Source organism: Panthera onca, chromosome D4 (genome assembly GCF_046562875.1).
Source record: "Panthera onca isolate mPanOnc1 chromosome D4, mPanOnc1 haplotype 2, whole genome shotgun sequence".
Taxonomy (NCBI): Eukaryota; Metazoa; Chordata; class Mammalia; order Carnivora; family Felidae; genus Panthera; species Panthera onca.
In genome coordinates this window covers 59,090,883-59,105,395 of record NC_138351.1, presented here as the reverse complement: position 1 = coordinate 59,105,395, position 14,513 = coordinate 59,090,883, and the positions used below count along the sequence as shown (strand labels likewise).

General features: G+C 52.4%; 1 protein-coding gene across 4 annotated transcripts in view; it reads left to right on the top strand.

Annotated features, from left to right (window-relative positions):
• PAX5 (paired box 5) overlaps positions 1-14,513 on the top strand; it is a 194,484-nt gene that overhangs the window by 169,879 nt on the left and 10,092 nt on the right. For all 4 annotated transcript variants that reach the window (XM_081790913.1, XM_081790914.1, XM_078436677.2 and 1 more), the window contains one exon: positions 11,488-11,574. In XM_081790913.1, coding sequence (XP_081647039.1) covers positions 11,488-11,574 — 87 coding nt within the window. The remainder of the gene's footprint in view (positions 1-11,487; positions 11,575-14,513) is intronic.

Genomic DNA, 14,513 nt, shown 5'->3' with positions numbered 1-14,513 from the left:
TCAGGGCCTGTGCAGAACATCAGGCCCGCCGTTTACAATTAATTACAAAAAAATAAAAGGGGCTCCGTCAGTTGAGCATCTAACTTCGGCTCAGGTCATGATCTCACAGTCCGTGAGTTCAAGCCCCGTGTTGGACTCTGTGCTGACAGCTCAGAGCCTGGAGTCTGCTTCCGATTCTGTGTCTCCTTCTCGCTCTGCCCCTCCCCTGCTTGTGCTCTGTCTCTCTCTGCCTCTCAAAAATAAATAAACGTAAAAAAAAAATTTTTAAAAACCCCAAAAATCGCGATGTGTTTCCAAGCAGTTAAAGAGTTTCTGGGTTTTTTTTTTTTTTTTTAAGTTTATTTATTTATTTTGAGAGAGAGAGCGAGCAAGTGCATGAGCCTGGGAGAGACAGAGAGCGAAGAAGAGAGAGAGAGAATCCCAAGCAGGCTGTCATGGTTGGTGTGGAGCCTGATGCAGGGCTTGAATGCATGAATCATGAGATCACGACCTGAGCTGAAGCTGGGCTAACCACCTGAGGCACCCAGGCGCCCCAAAAGTGTCTGGGGTTTATTGGGCAGTGTGCTACATTAGCAGTTGCCTCGCTGGGCCTCTGTGGCTTGTCCCATGCCAGGACACGCTGCGTCCTGCTAAACTGGCCTCCTGTTTGGGAGACTGACCTCACCCCCAGGTTCCCTTCCCTGGTGATGCGGGCCTCACACTTTGACTCTTTTGAACGCAGCCAGGGCTGGCAGGAGGTACATAGAGACAGGTTTTGGTAACCTACTAAATGATGAAGCATGAATGTTCACTGAGGCCCACTTCTCAGCCACTTCCTACAGGAAGCCCTCGTGAATACCCCAGCTAGAATAAATTTTAACTTCCTCTCTGATTTTAAACTCACGTTGCCCTTTTCTTGTACCCAAATTTCTAGTTCAGGGTCTAAGAACCCCTTAGATGCAAGGAGTTCCTGAGAACTGGAGTATGAGACCCTCCCGGGGGCTAAGCACAGAGCTCTGAATGGAGTAGGGCCACTGTCAGTGCTGAATTGAATAGATTTACCAAAATCGTAATGAGTTTTTTAGACATCCATCACAGATATGTGAACTGGATTTGGGGTGGGAGGTGGATACGATTCAGTGTTAACGCCAGCTGAATTCTGCGGAATCTGGAGCCTCGAAGTTTAGGTCACGGAATGGGGGCTTCTGGCAAGGTCACTCGAAGAAAACCTTCAGGTTTCCAGACTGAGCATCTTCCGATGGCCAAGGGAGTGGTAAGGAAAAAAACCTTCCTAGTTATCCAGCCCAGCTGCAGCCCCAAGGAATGCAGTTTGTTCTTGCTCTTTTCTGAGCTCTAACTACCAGTGGGTTTTGCTCTTGCCTTTTAAAAACACCAAAGCAATATGATAGCAAGAACCACACTTCTCTTAGACCCTCCTGCAGGGAGCCAAACTCAGTGCCATTGTTGTGTGTCAGAGAGGCCTGGCCAGGCCTGGTGGGAGCCCAGCCCCTCAGGAGAGCACCCATCCGGGGCTCCTTTCCCCCACGGGACCTGCACCCTGGCCCCTGCAACAAATGTAGCCCACTTCCCTTTCCTTGTGTGTTTTGCTGTCTTCCTCTGTCTGTCTCATGCTTCTACCAAAGACCAAGAACCAGAGTTTTACTACTGCTTTTCTAGCATGATTCCATGACCCGGTTAGGTCTGACACCCATAGGAGCTGGCCTAAGGAAGGAGTGGTGCATTTATGCTGTGGGTGGGGCCCTGTGCTGGGGGCAGGGAAGGTTGCCAGGATCTGCTGGTCCTGGTGATCACTTGGTGATCACTTGGTGATCGTCTTGGTTCACGCCCTCGAGGAGGAGGTGGACTCCCCAACAGACGAATGGAGACAGGGTCACAACTACCCTAAGTCTGGGCAGGAAGTGCTCTGGACCATGGGGCTGAGGATTCAGAGGAAAGTGGGGGAATGCTCTCAGCTGGCACGATCACTCCAGAAAGGCTTCCTGGAGAAAGCAGTATTTGAGCTGGGTCTTGACAAGTCGGGAGATTAGACACGAAGAGGAAGAGGAAGGTGGTATTTCAGATGAAAGGCACAGCATGAGTGGATGGAGATGGGCCCCGTGGAGCATCAGGGGACTGGCAATTGGTCTTTGGGGCAAGCGGGGAATGGGAGGTGTGGCTCAGAAGCTCAGTGGGACCAGACCCTACAGGGTCTTGAATGGCACCATGGAGCTTCTGGTCATCGTCTTGCGGCTTTGTCATCACAACTGTGCTGCCTGTGGGCACTCCCGGGTGAGGCACCCCAGAGACTGGGAACTCCCTTGCCTCCCCCACCCCACACACACAAATCAGGTGTGCCCTAGAGAGGCTGCAAGAGCAATTTGCACATTGCACATTGTCTTGCCCGTTGTTTGCTTAGATGAGGGCATGGAGACGGAATTCTGGAATAATACCACAGCGGGTGAGCAGATTAAAATTGACCCAGAACTGCTCAAAACGTGCCATAGCACAGCCAAGTGTCTCAGATTGAAATGTCTACAGGGGCCCAGACAGGTTACAGGAAGATGGGAAGTCAGCCTTGGGGGACAAGACAATGGTTGTAAATTGCTTGTGACTGATGACACACTTGCCCCTTTAAAACACTGGGCTGACCATCAGTATATTCTGACTGGCCCCACGTGGCCAGAAGGCCCCAGTTCCTGCCTCTGACAATGGCCAGCTGGTGGGGTCTGCTGTGCACCCTGTAGCCCACGGTGGAGGTGCTGTAATGCGACAGTGGGGTTGTTTCCCTTGAGTTCCCTGAAGGGCCCTTGCATTCAGGTTCTTGCGGTAGACAGCAGGAATCGAGCTAACGGCACAACAGAGGACCAAGCTGAGGTTCAGAATGGTCACTCAGCTGCCTCAAGGCCAGTCAGTGGCAGAGAGCCAGGGCTCGGCCCTGGTCTCCAGCCCAGTCTCCGTCTGATTGCAAAGCCCACGGCTCTCTTGAGAAACAGAAGTGAGACACATTCAGCATTCACTCTCTCACGCTTGCCCTCTCTCTCGGTTTTTCTCTTCTCTGTTTTTCTGAAGGCCTTCGTGGCTGGCTTGAGCTGGTGGGAGAAGAGGTTTTTCCCAGGAATGGATCGATGCTCTGTGTACCAGGCTGTCTGGGCTGACAGGGCTGACCTTTACTGAGTTGGCTCGGGTTTTCCTTTCCCTGTTGGGAGTCCACGAAGGTCTTGCTCTGGAGAGAGGGAGATTGAGAAGCCTTGGCCTTCAAGGGGGCCCATCTGGGGGTGGGTGCAGTGAGAGTAGGAAAGGGGAAAGTGTTAGTGCTGAACACCCTTTGGGGTCAGTTATTTAAATCTCTGCGGCACACACTTTCTTTACAGGTGAGAAAACTGAGGCTTGGTGAGAAGGGGCTTGGTCAAAATCACTCAGGGAGGCTTTGACAGAGCCCCAGACTTCAGTGTGTGTGCACAACATGCACATCCATGTATACACATGTGTATGTATGTACATGTCTATATTCATGTATATATGTGTATATATATATAGGTTATGTGTATACACATGTATGTTACACGTGTAATACCTAGTATAGTAATACAGTGTATATACAATTATAGAATATATGTATATATATTTGAGAGTTTGTGCCTGTGTGGGATGCTGCAGTTATCATCTGACTATAGACAGCAACGCACCGAGTACCCACTGACCCTCAAGCCCCTCAAGCCACGGCACATCATGCGGTTCTACAAAACCATGGGGAGGAGCTGGAGAAATCTCACGGTCCTTTTCAAGTCTTTCCTTCCTCCTCCTCCTCTGCAAAGATTTTCTCTCAAAGCCCAGTTTCAATCCTTCAGAAATAGAACTTGGCCGCGAAGTCACTTTGAAAGACTTTCCGTATGTTAATTACAGCCAGCCAAGGTCTCGAGCAGAGGTGGGAGCCCACCATCTGCAGATGGGGTCGGCCCCCGGCGAGCTCTGCAAATCCCCATCATCTGGCAGGTGTCGTTTTGGGTTAATTAAGAGCTACACTGAGCCGGTTACCTGTCACTTCTGAGAATTTTAGGAAACTTCGACTTTCTTGCCGTCTCTGAGCTTTTTAGCGAAGGAGAAACAAAACATCTCTGATGCTGACAATGTTCCTGGCTCTGGACTCTCCGGGAAAACACATGTTCGCTACTAGTTACCTCATTGATTTTTATCGCTAGTTCTTCTGTACTTGGAAGACAGCATTGTTTGGGGGGATGCCCACCATTTATCCTAAATGTCTCAAGCCTCTGCTTCCTTTCTGAGTCTTTGAGGGAAGAACATATATTCCTCACCTTTATTCTGCTTTGGAAGGACTTTTGATGTGTGCCAGGGGCCTCTTTCAGCAGTCGGGGCTGTGGTCAGAGGGTTTGGGGTGGGAGCAGGGACGACCGAATTTGTTTTCTCTACCAACAGTGATGAGGAGGCACCGGATCCTCCCCACAGGAGGGTGTGCAAAGATCTGTCACCATTAAGTCAGCCAATCTCCACAAGCCTCAGAAATAGAGATTTTCCTTCCCTCCATTTTACAGATGAGAAAGCTGAAGCGCAGGAGAGAAATTCACGTGCCCAAGGCTACCCAGCCTGTGGGTGGCAGAGTCTGGCCTGGACCGTGGGTCTGTCTGACTCTAAAGGCCATTTTTTGTCGTCTTCTCCAGGGTAGACAGCTCTGGGCAGGGATGAAGGTGGAGCATAACTTTGGGTGTGGCCCTGGGTGGGAGCCTGAAAGGGGCCAGCCCTCTGTCGTTGGTCCTTCTGACAGTGCCGAGGAGGGGGGAATCTGCTTCAGGTGCCCCAGAGTCCCACCATGTCCCATCTGCCTGGTCCCACCTCCCTGCATTTGCCCAGGCAGTTGCCCCCTCGGGCCCCACCACTGCCTTACCCAGTGCAGAATGCCAACAACAGCCAGCTGGTGTCTCTGGCACCTGGAGACCAAGTAAGCTTGACTCGAACCCTTATTCCCTGCCTCGTGGAAAGGTCCTGTCCTCCCTTAGACTTCTGCCACATTTCCAGGGGCGGCTCACTGTTGCACACGATGGCCCAGGCCTCCTGACGTCACAGAATTCTTGGGCTCTGTGATCTATGTTGCTTTTGGACCACGTCCTTCGTGTCAACCCTGCTGGCCACCAAACCACAGCACTCAGCCACCTCCTTTGATTTCCACGTACGGAGAAATCACCAACCTAGTCGTGAAAGGCACTGGGATATGCGGTGGGCTTAAATGTATTTGAGATGGTGGCTGCGGGAGGGGAGGGGTTCCAGCTCCCAATACGGATGATTTAAAATGGGAATCTAGACCCCCACTTAAATGTTCTTCACCCTCCTACCCTCCACATACACGTGATGGGATATACACATTCTCTTTTCCCTTTATCCCTCTCAATAGTAGAACCTCCCATGATACAGGTCCTTTCTCATGCACAGCACTAGGGTCTCTAAACTCCACTCCTAAACCAGTATGGGCTTTCTTTTGCATATTCAAGAACTCAGTGAATGTTGTAAAATTCCTTTCAGGGCCTTCTCGGTTTTTAGAAGAGACTCTTCCTCCTCCCTCTCTCCCCAGCCTCCTCAGTCTCCCAGGTATGGGTAGAGGAAAGTTCTGTTCTCCCAGTAACATTATCTTGTTTCCCTCTCACCATTCCTATGATACAGGTGCTTTTCTTAGGCCCATATTCAAGATGAGGAGACTGTCCAGAGAGGTTCGATCACTTACTCAAGGCCACGCAGCCAGTAAGGGAAGGGCTGAGTGCAGAGCCCGGCCCTCCCACAGGAATGTCCACACCCACCTGTGGGCCCACCTTTCCTCACCCCTGCCTACTTTCTGCTCCCACAAAGCGTCAGGGGCCCAACCTGCAGTGCTGACTCCAACTCTGCTCTCACTCCATCCTGGTTTCCCCTTGGGACTGCTCCCTCCCAGGAGGTCCGGGATGGAGAAGATGATGATGTGTTTGGTTGGTGAGAGTTCCTGGGGGCTTATCTGTGACCACCTCCAGACAGGCCAGGAGCTGTCTCTGAGGAGGGCCCATGTGCCGCGTGTCTTCCGGATGGAGGTGTCACTGGCCCCTGAGTGACGGCCACCTGGACATGAGATGAGCTGGCACCCATTCCACCTCATAGGGACTTTTCTATTAATGCATAAAAAATAAAGGTTTCCCAGTTGAAGGGGGTGGTATTTTTGAGAGGTGCCAAAAGCATGGGTAAGTTAGTGGAATGAGACAAGGGGCCCATGCTGTCCTTTGTGCTGTGCAGTCATAAGAGAAGGTTTTTATTATTTTTTTCAATTCAGTTTTGTGTTTAAGTGTAGCTGACACACAACGTTACATTTGTTTCAGGTGCACAACATAGTGATTCAACGTGTTTATACGTGACAGCTACGCTCACTGCAAGGGTAGCTACCATCTGAGCAGGTGCTTATTGTGTGATCTGTGTCTCTGGCCAGCTAGCCGGAGGGTAGCTGAGGGTCCTAAGGATGAGCCAGAACTGGGGACTTCGGTTTTCTGCCCCAAGGAGCATCATTTTGTACCTATGGTTATTGTAGCCATGTGGTTGTTCCCGCTTGCTTGGACTGCGGCTGCCGTCACCTGGCTGGTCTCCCTGACCGCAGGCTCCCCTTCTCCCGCTGTCCTCCAGATTCTGGCACTGCCTGGTCTTCCCCGGGTACCGGCTCTAATGGGAGAAAAGCACAGCGTTGTTGCCCCACCAGCTCTGCTCTGCGACTTGCCTCCGCCAGGGCCTCACAATGACCTGGCCATGCAGAGGTTCACACTCTGACCAGACCCACCCCAGACCTCTGCTTGTGCCTGGGATGCCCTGCCTCCCCTCTGCATATCAACATCCTATCTATCCTGGCTCACATGCTCCCCACTGCATGCCAGAAAGTACCCCCCGTGCTTTCCCCAGACCTTCTCCTGGTTGGGCAAGATTCCCTCTTCTAAGCTGCTGTTGTGAAGTTTGAAAGGAAAGAAGGTGAATGCTCCCGGGGTGTCGTGTCGGTGGTGAATTTAAGCAGGGAGATGAAGCAGGAGGTTGGAGCCTCCAGACCCGGAGAAGCCAGCAGCAGGTGGGACTCAGTGAGCCCTACGGACAAGGCCTCCTTCTCTGCACCATGGCTCCTGAGAAGTGAAAATGAAACTCAGCTGACAAGGGCCTCGAAAACAAGAGAGACAGAGGCCAAAATGGGAGGGCAGGTCACGTAGGCAGAGGGTCCTGGGCTGGAAGGCAGGACGCCCGTTTGGGAGCCCGCCCCCCACCCCTGCCTTCCTGAGGCTCCGTCTCCTCACATGTAAAATGCAGACATTTGCACCCACCTGTGAGCTTCACAGGATGGTCAGGAGGGTTAAATGAGATTCTGGATGCCAGGGAGGCTCTGGCGGCCGGTCTCAGGTCATGGTCATCATTGCTGAGCATTTACTGTGCACCAGGCACTCTCTGTGTAGCACCCATTCAGTCTTTACAATGACCAGATCAGGGGCATCTGTTAGTTGCCCCTACTTCACTGGGGAGGACACTGAGGCATGAAGAGGCTGAATGATCTTAACTCTGCCGAAGATCACAGAGTTCAGAAGAGGCCGACTCGGGATTTAAACCCAGGCAGTTTGGCTCTAGAGCCCTTGCTCCCAGCCTCTGTGCCAAACTGACTTGAGGGTTCAGTGGTAGCACGCGGGCTTGAACCTAGGCAGTGTGCTGCTTCCCAGCCGTCTTTGGGGCCAGGCGAGGCCAGGTTTATAGATGGGCAGCTTCCTGGGTGGTTGAGGACCCAGCCTCCCCACATCTCATGGGCTGAGGGCTCCCTACACTAGCTTTCTGAGTGGCACCTCGGAGCATCCCAGAGACAGAGCATGAGTCGGGGAGGCTGACCACGCCCACAGGTCAGCCTCATGACCCCTCCCCCAGAATGCTCACTTTCCCAGGGCATCTCACAGAGCAGGGCTTGCCGAGGACGCCCACCGTGCCCCTACTCAACAGACCGGCAGGGCGTCCCTCGGGTTTCACATCTTCTGCTGAGGAGCAGGATAGTGTGGTGAGTGGAACCTGACAGTGGATCAGATAAACTGGCCTGAATCCTGGCCGTCAGTACTAATAACAGATGGGAGCCACCATCTGTGTCCCTAGTTGACCGGGGAGTACCTATTCAGCCATTCAACAGTTTTCAGGGGCATCTGGGTGGCTCAGTCGGTTAAGTGTCTGACTTCAGCTTAGGTCATGATCTCACGGTTTGTGGGTTCGCGTTGGGCTCTGTGCTGACCGCTCAGAGCCTGGAGCCTGCTTCGGATTCTGTGTCTCCCTCTCTGTCTGTCCCTCCCCCACTCACGTTCTGTCTATCTCTCTCTCAGAAATAATATAAATAAACATTAAAAAAAATTTTAGGGACGCCTGGGTGGCTCAGTCGGTTGAGTGTCCGACTTCAGCTCAGGTCATGATCTCACAGTTCATGGGTTCAAGCCTGGCATCGGCCTCCGTGCTGACAGTTCAGAGTCTGGAGCCTGCTTCGGATTCTGTGTCTCCCTCTCTTTCTGCCCCTCCCCTGCTTGCACTCTCTCTCTCTCTCTCAAAAATAAATAAACATTGGGGCGCCTGGGTGGCTCAGTCGGTTAAAGCGGCCGACTTCGGCTCAGGTCATGATCTCGCGGTCCGTGAGTTCAAGCCCCGCGTCGGGCTCTGTGCTGACAGCCCAGAGCCTGGAGCCTGTTTCAGATTCTGTGTCTCCCTCTCTCTGACCCTCCCCCATTCATGCTCTCTTTCTGTCTCAAAAAAAAAAAAATTAAAAAAAAAAAAATTAAAAAAAAACCAAACAAATAGTTTTCAATGCCTGCTAGATGCCAGGTCCTGTACTAGACATTGGGATGGAGACATGAATTTGACAGACAAAACTCCTGCCCCCATGGAGCTTACCTCATACTGGAGGAGGCAGAATTAAAAAGATAAGCACAAAAAACAAGATATGTTGGATTGTGATCAGTTCTATGGGGGAAAAAAAAATAAAGCAGGAAAGAGGGATCAGGCAGGAGGAGTTACCATTTTAAATTCGGGGGTCTGGGCGTGCCTGGGTGGCTCAGTCGGTTGAGCGTCCGGCTTCGGCTCAGGTCATGATCTCACTGTTTGTGAGTTCGAGCCCCACGTTGGGCTCTGTGCTGACAGCTCAGAGCCTGGAGCCTGTTTCAGATTCTGTGTCTCCCTCTCTCTCTGCTCCTCCCCTGCTCGTGCTCTGTCTCTCTGTCTCTCTCTCTCTCAAAAATAAACAAACATTAAAAAAAAATTAAAAAAAAATAAATTCAGTGGTCTGGAGATAAAATTGAAAAAGCCTAGAAGGCAGTGAGGGAGAGAGTCGTGCAGACATATGTGCAAGACTGTTGTGTTACAGGTAGAGGCAGGCGAGTTAGCAGTGATTCATGGAACACGGACTGTTTTCGGTGGCTGGGGCGTCACGCAGGGGGCGGGGTACGGGGGGGTAGGCAGCACACAGGTGTAGAGAGGAACCACACCCAGACCTGCAGGGCAGACACTTCCGCATCACAGGAAACTCCCATGTAAGTGCTGTGGGAAACTGAGTGCATCTGAAGAGGCAGCTTCCCAGAGAAAGAGGTATCAGAGAGCCAATTTGGGGACAGGGTGGAGGTGGTGGGGGGTGCAGGGCAGATAACACAGACACAGTAAACTCCGGCCGAATGGACCCAAGACCTGCACTCCCGGGGGCTGGAGATCCAGGAGGCTTCCCGGAAGAGGTGGCCTTGGAGCTGAGCTGGCCGGCAGGCATGATGCTGCTGGATGGAGAAGCAGAGACAGCCTTTGCCAGCAGATGCCCTGGGCCCAGGCGCAACGCTGTCAGGAAGTGCCTCTGATGGGGCAGCCCGGAGCCCTGAGGGGAGGGTGGCTGTCCCCCTTCTCCAGGCTGCTCGGTCTCTCTGATCCCCCACCCTGCCCCCTAGGAGGAGGAGGAGGCACTGATGGATATGCGGAGGCTGGGCTGCTGCGGCCCAGCACTGTCACCATGCTCTCCCTCCCTACGCCGGAACCTGACACGCTGACCACTGAGGCATAAAAAACAGAGAATTGGAAGGCTCAGCCTGTCAGGCTGGGAGTGGCCCCCAGAGAGGCCTGAGGAGGAGCACATGTGTGTGTGTGTGTGTGTGTGTGTGTGTGTGTGTGTGTGTCTGTCGCATGCTCTGCCTGTGGTTGCCTGTAGAAATGGGGAGGAGGCTAGCTGGGCCCAAGGGGTGGGAGCGGCTGGCCCCGCAGGCCTCCTTTATTGTTCCTGCCCAACCTGGGGGAGCCCCCAGGGACCCTACATCTGGGCCTGGCTGCTGGGGAAAGAGCAGTGCTCCAGGTCCTGACTTCTGGTTGGTCCTTCTGGAGGCCCCTGCCCTTTGGCATCCTTGAGAAGACTCCATGGAAGCATGTTTGGGCCCAGGGTGGTCTCACGGGGCTGTATAACTCCCATCACCACTGCCAGGGAGGGGTGCACAACTCTGTAACCAGTGGCTTAAAAAGCCAGTCAACGGCCAGCTACCAACAGCCTGGGCCAGGCATTGAGGTCTCTGCTATGCATCAGGCCCAAACCAGGCCCTCTGGAGTCCCAGCCACAGGGACAAGACGTGCAGGGCCCTCCTGCTACAGAGCCAGGACAGCAAGGTTTGAGGGCAGGGATTTTGAACTCCTTTCCTATGACTGGCTGGTGGTAAACAGGCTCTTGTGGGGCTGAAGAAAGAGCACAGGGAAGGGCTGGATGCAAGAACCACTGCCCCATGAGCAGCTGGGTAAGAGGGAGCCGTCCTCCAGGCCTGCTATGCCCTTTTCCCCAGCGCTGCCCGCCCCCCTGCTCCCCGGCCCAGCTTGTAGTTCCTGCCTGAGCACACCTTTCCAGTGCCTGCAAGGCCCCCACCCACTCCCCCTTCTGTGCTCCCCAGCCCTCTGGCTTGTCCCTTCATCTCAGTCAAGTGCCATCTGCCTTCTCCTGGCTTTGGGTCTGAGTTTGTGTCTCATCCTCCCCATTAGACCAAGGCCCACGGAGCAGCCACCTCTAGGTTTACCACACAGAGGGCCAGACTACAGTTGAGGTTGCCTTTGGCTTCTCAGTTCAGAGCCACTCGGGAAACACATGGGAAGTGAAATCGAATCCACACTGGGGCACTGGAGTGCCTCAGTCAGGGCTGAGAACCAGGCAGCCTGGAGCTTTGAACTTGGGTCAAAGTCATTTTGTGAGAGACCCTTTCACCTGTAAAATGGTCCAATAACCCCAGGGAACACCTGGCTCATAGTAGTTTCACAGTACACATTTTAGAGGCCAGTATGTACTCCCACTGCTGAGAAAAATGTTATAGGGGGAAATACAATACCAATGATAGTTGTCCACTGAGTCAGGATGTGGACCAGACTTGCCTTTATTGGTTACAAAAAATACCTGCCGTTAACGTAAGAGGCACATGCCATTGGCATTTTCCAAACCTGATTTGACATTTGGTTCCTGTTTCTCTCCCCACCCACCACATACAGGGAGTGAGTTTTCCGGGAGCCCCTACAGCCACCCTCAGTATCCCTCATACAACGACTCCTGGAGGTTCCCCAACCCGGGGCTGCTCGGTGAGTACTGGTAGAGGCCCTATGGGGCCTCTGGGTCATCAGCTGCCCCATTAGGACTCCTCTTTGGGCCAGGGTCCTTGACAGCCTGAGTTTTGGTCACTGATTGGGGATGGGTAGTCTGGGGGTTGTGATGGGAGCTTCAGACAGTAAACACACTGCAGCCCACCATGTACCCTTATCCCTCCCCCAGAGGTTTTGGTGGATAAGGGAAAATGGCAGAGAAGGGAAACAGAAAAAAAAGGGCATTGAAGAAATGAGAGGAATGTAGAAAAATTGCCTGCCCACGAGTAACATATTTCTTAAGAATCATTGAATATTCCAGTGAGAAATTTCTAAGAGGCAGTGAGGAGGCCGACTTGGATTGATTGGTAGTGGCTACCCATCTTGATAAGGACTCTGAGGCTTAGTGATTGATTAGTGATGTCTGCCATGGACATCAGCAGAGCCAGCTCCATTTGGAAACTGATTGCCCTGTGGCTGAAGGCCTTCCAAGTCATGCCATTCTGAGCTCAGTTGGAGCCCAGATTATCCATTGCTGGGGCCAGCCTGATCTGTGTACATCATCAAGGATATCTGGGCCACTCCAAAGATCAAGCAGGGCTAACTCAGCCCTCAAAAAGCCAAGGAGAGCCTTTTGTTTTGTTGAAATTAACTTACATGAAACCAGCTGGTGAGTGATAATGGGAGCTCAAGTTTCTGGAGCATGAAACCAGGGCCCAGGGCTGACAGATGTCACTCACCACGTGGGGGCAGCGCTAGCCAATGAGCCTGCAAGTGACAACACTGATCCTGCCCCAGCAGTCAGCTGAGGAATTTCTACACAGGTCAGGAAGAGCCTCAGAGACCATCCAGGTCTGTCCGTCCAGCTTACTAAGGCCTGCTTAAATCAGAACCTATTAATTCCTGGATCCTAACTTATTTTAGGACTGGAAAACAGACTTCATCAAGAAAGCAAGAACCTGGTACCTTCAGACTCAAATTGCCAGGTCATGGGTCTTTGAAGGAGGCCTTGAAGTCACGATCGTGATTAGGTGATTAGGACAGACACGTGACATAGACACATAGACCACCCTTTCATGTACTTGGGCCTCAGGCTGCCCAAAGCATTTTGGCATATTATGCAAAACTTGTGGGTACAATAAAGAACAATGCCGGTTAGTACTCCAGGTCCCTATGTCTGGCGATGTCACTCATAGAAGACCAGGGTCTTTTTTATGGCCTCCCAGAGGGGCTCATCTGTGGACTATGTCTCAGACTTCTTTTTTGGTTTTGGTAAAAATTAATTCTAAGTATGGAGCCATGTCTCCACTTACCTAATGCTTTTCCTTAAACAAACCCCCTGAAAGACCTGGGTCTCAGCCTCAGGCCCAGCTGTCAGTCTCAGGAGGCAAGGGCTAACCATGGTCTCCCTGAACCAGAATTCTAGCAGGGGTAGGGGCAGAGGGATGGGTCTGGAGCCCAAGAGGATGGCAAGGGGAGGGTGGGACTAGACCGCATCTGAGGCCTTAGCTGCTCAAGCTCAAGTGAAATCCAGTTCACATCCCCAGTTATCAGGCACGGGCTGTGTTTCTGGTATGGAAAGGATGTAGACTCTGTGTCAGGTCGCTCCCAGGCTGGAGGTGAGGGAGCCTCAGGCAAGTGTGTCTGTGCTGGGAGGTGCTTAGTGCCTTGAGAGGGACCAGAACCAGTATGGAGAGAAGGAAGAAGAAACAAAATCCTGTCCATCTAAATGAGTACCTGCTAATTGTGTGGACACCAGGCAAAAACTCTTCATGTGGGTTACATTATTTTATCATTTCAGCAGCCCAAGGGAGCACATACTACTATCTCATCACATACATATGAAGACAGTGAGACTCAGAAAGGTTAATTAGCTTACCTGAGGTCACACAGCATGCAGGTTGCAGAATGAGGTCTCAGACTCAGGTTACGCGGAGCCCAGAGCCTATTTTCGTAACCAGCGTGTGATGTGGCGCTCTCATCCCCTGACCAGTTACGTCCCAACGGTACTTCAGCCTCATCCCTCCATAGGAAGCTTTGCGGGTCCTAAATACAGACTATGTATGTGATGAGAATAGCTCTGGTCAATTTTTGAAAGCCATGTTATTGTATTCACCTGTCAGAATTTCAGTTGCAAACAACAGAATCCACTCTGGCTAGTTTAAGCAGAAAACCAATTTGTTGAGGGATATCGTGGGCTTCCAAGACCTCCAGGAGGACCAAAGAGACACAGGTCGGGACACACAGCCAGGAACAACACGCAGCCACACTCCCAGGGCCGCTCTAGCCTCCTGCTGCTGCCGGTTGGCCCTGTGCTCTATGCTGCTGCACTAGCCAGGCTGCTGGGCGATCCGAGCAGATCGAGTCCCTCAGCCCACTCACCTCCTCAGGCTGCTCCCTTTCCAGTCAAAACCATTTGCCAGGGAGTCTAAATGGCAGAACCTAGGTGATATACCTGTGCCCTAGCAGCACACGACTGGGAGAACGAGTTCTGACTTCTAGCTCAAAGAGGCGGGCCTCATACCACAGGAGACCCTGCAGATACAGGAAAAGCTTAAACAATGTTGGGCAGTTACAGACGTGAGAGGTGGCCCCTGCACCATCCAGCTCTATGACCTGGGGAATCACGGTCAGGTCATCAACCAGTCTGGGCCTCAGCTGCCTCAGGGGTAAAGTGAGGGTGATTGCCAGTGGCAGCTTCATGCAAGCAAGGAGCTGATATGATGCTCTCTTGAGGCCCACAGCCCTGAATGAGCAGGGATCCCACTTTCCTGAAGATGGGTGAGATGCCAGGTTCCCTCTACCATAGTCTTGCAAATAAGCTCCAGGCCCACTCACATCTCCCAGATTTCCCTTTACCCAGAGCGTCTTCAGGGCTTTAAGCTGAAAGAATCCCACTGCAGCAGGGAGCTAGACTATTTCTGGGGAGGGCACCAGGG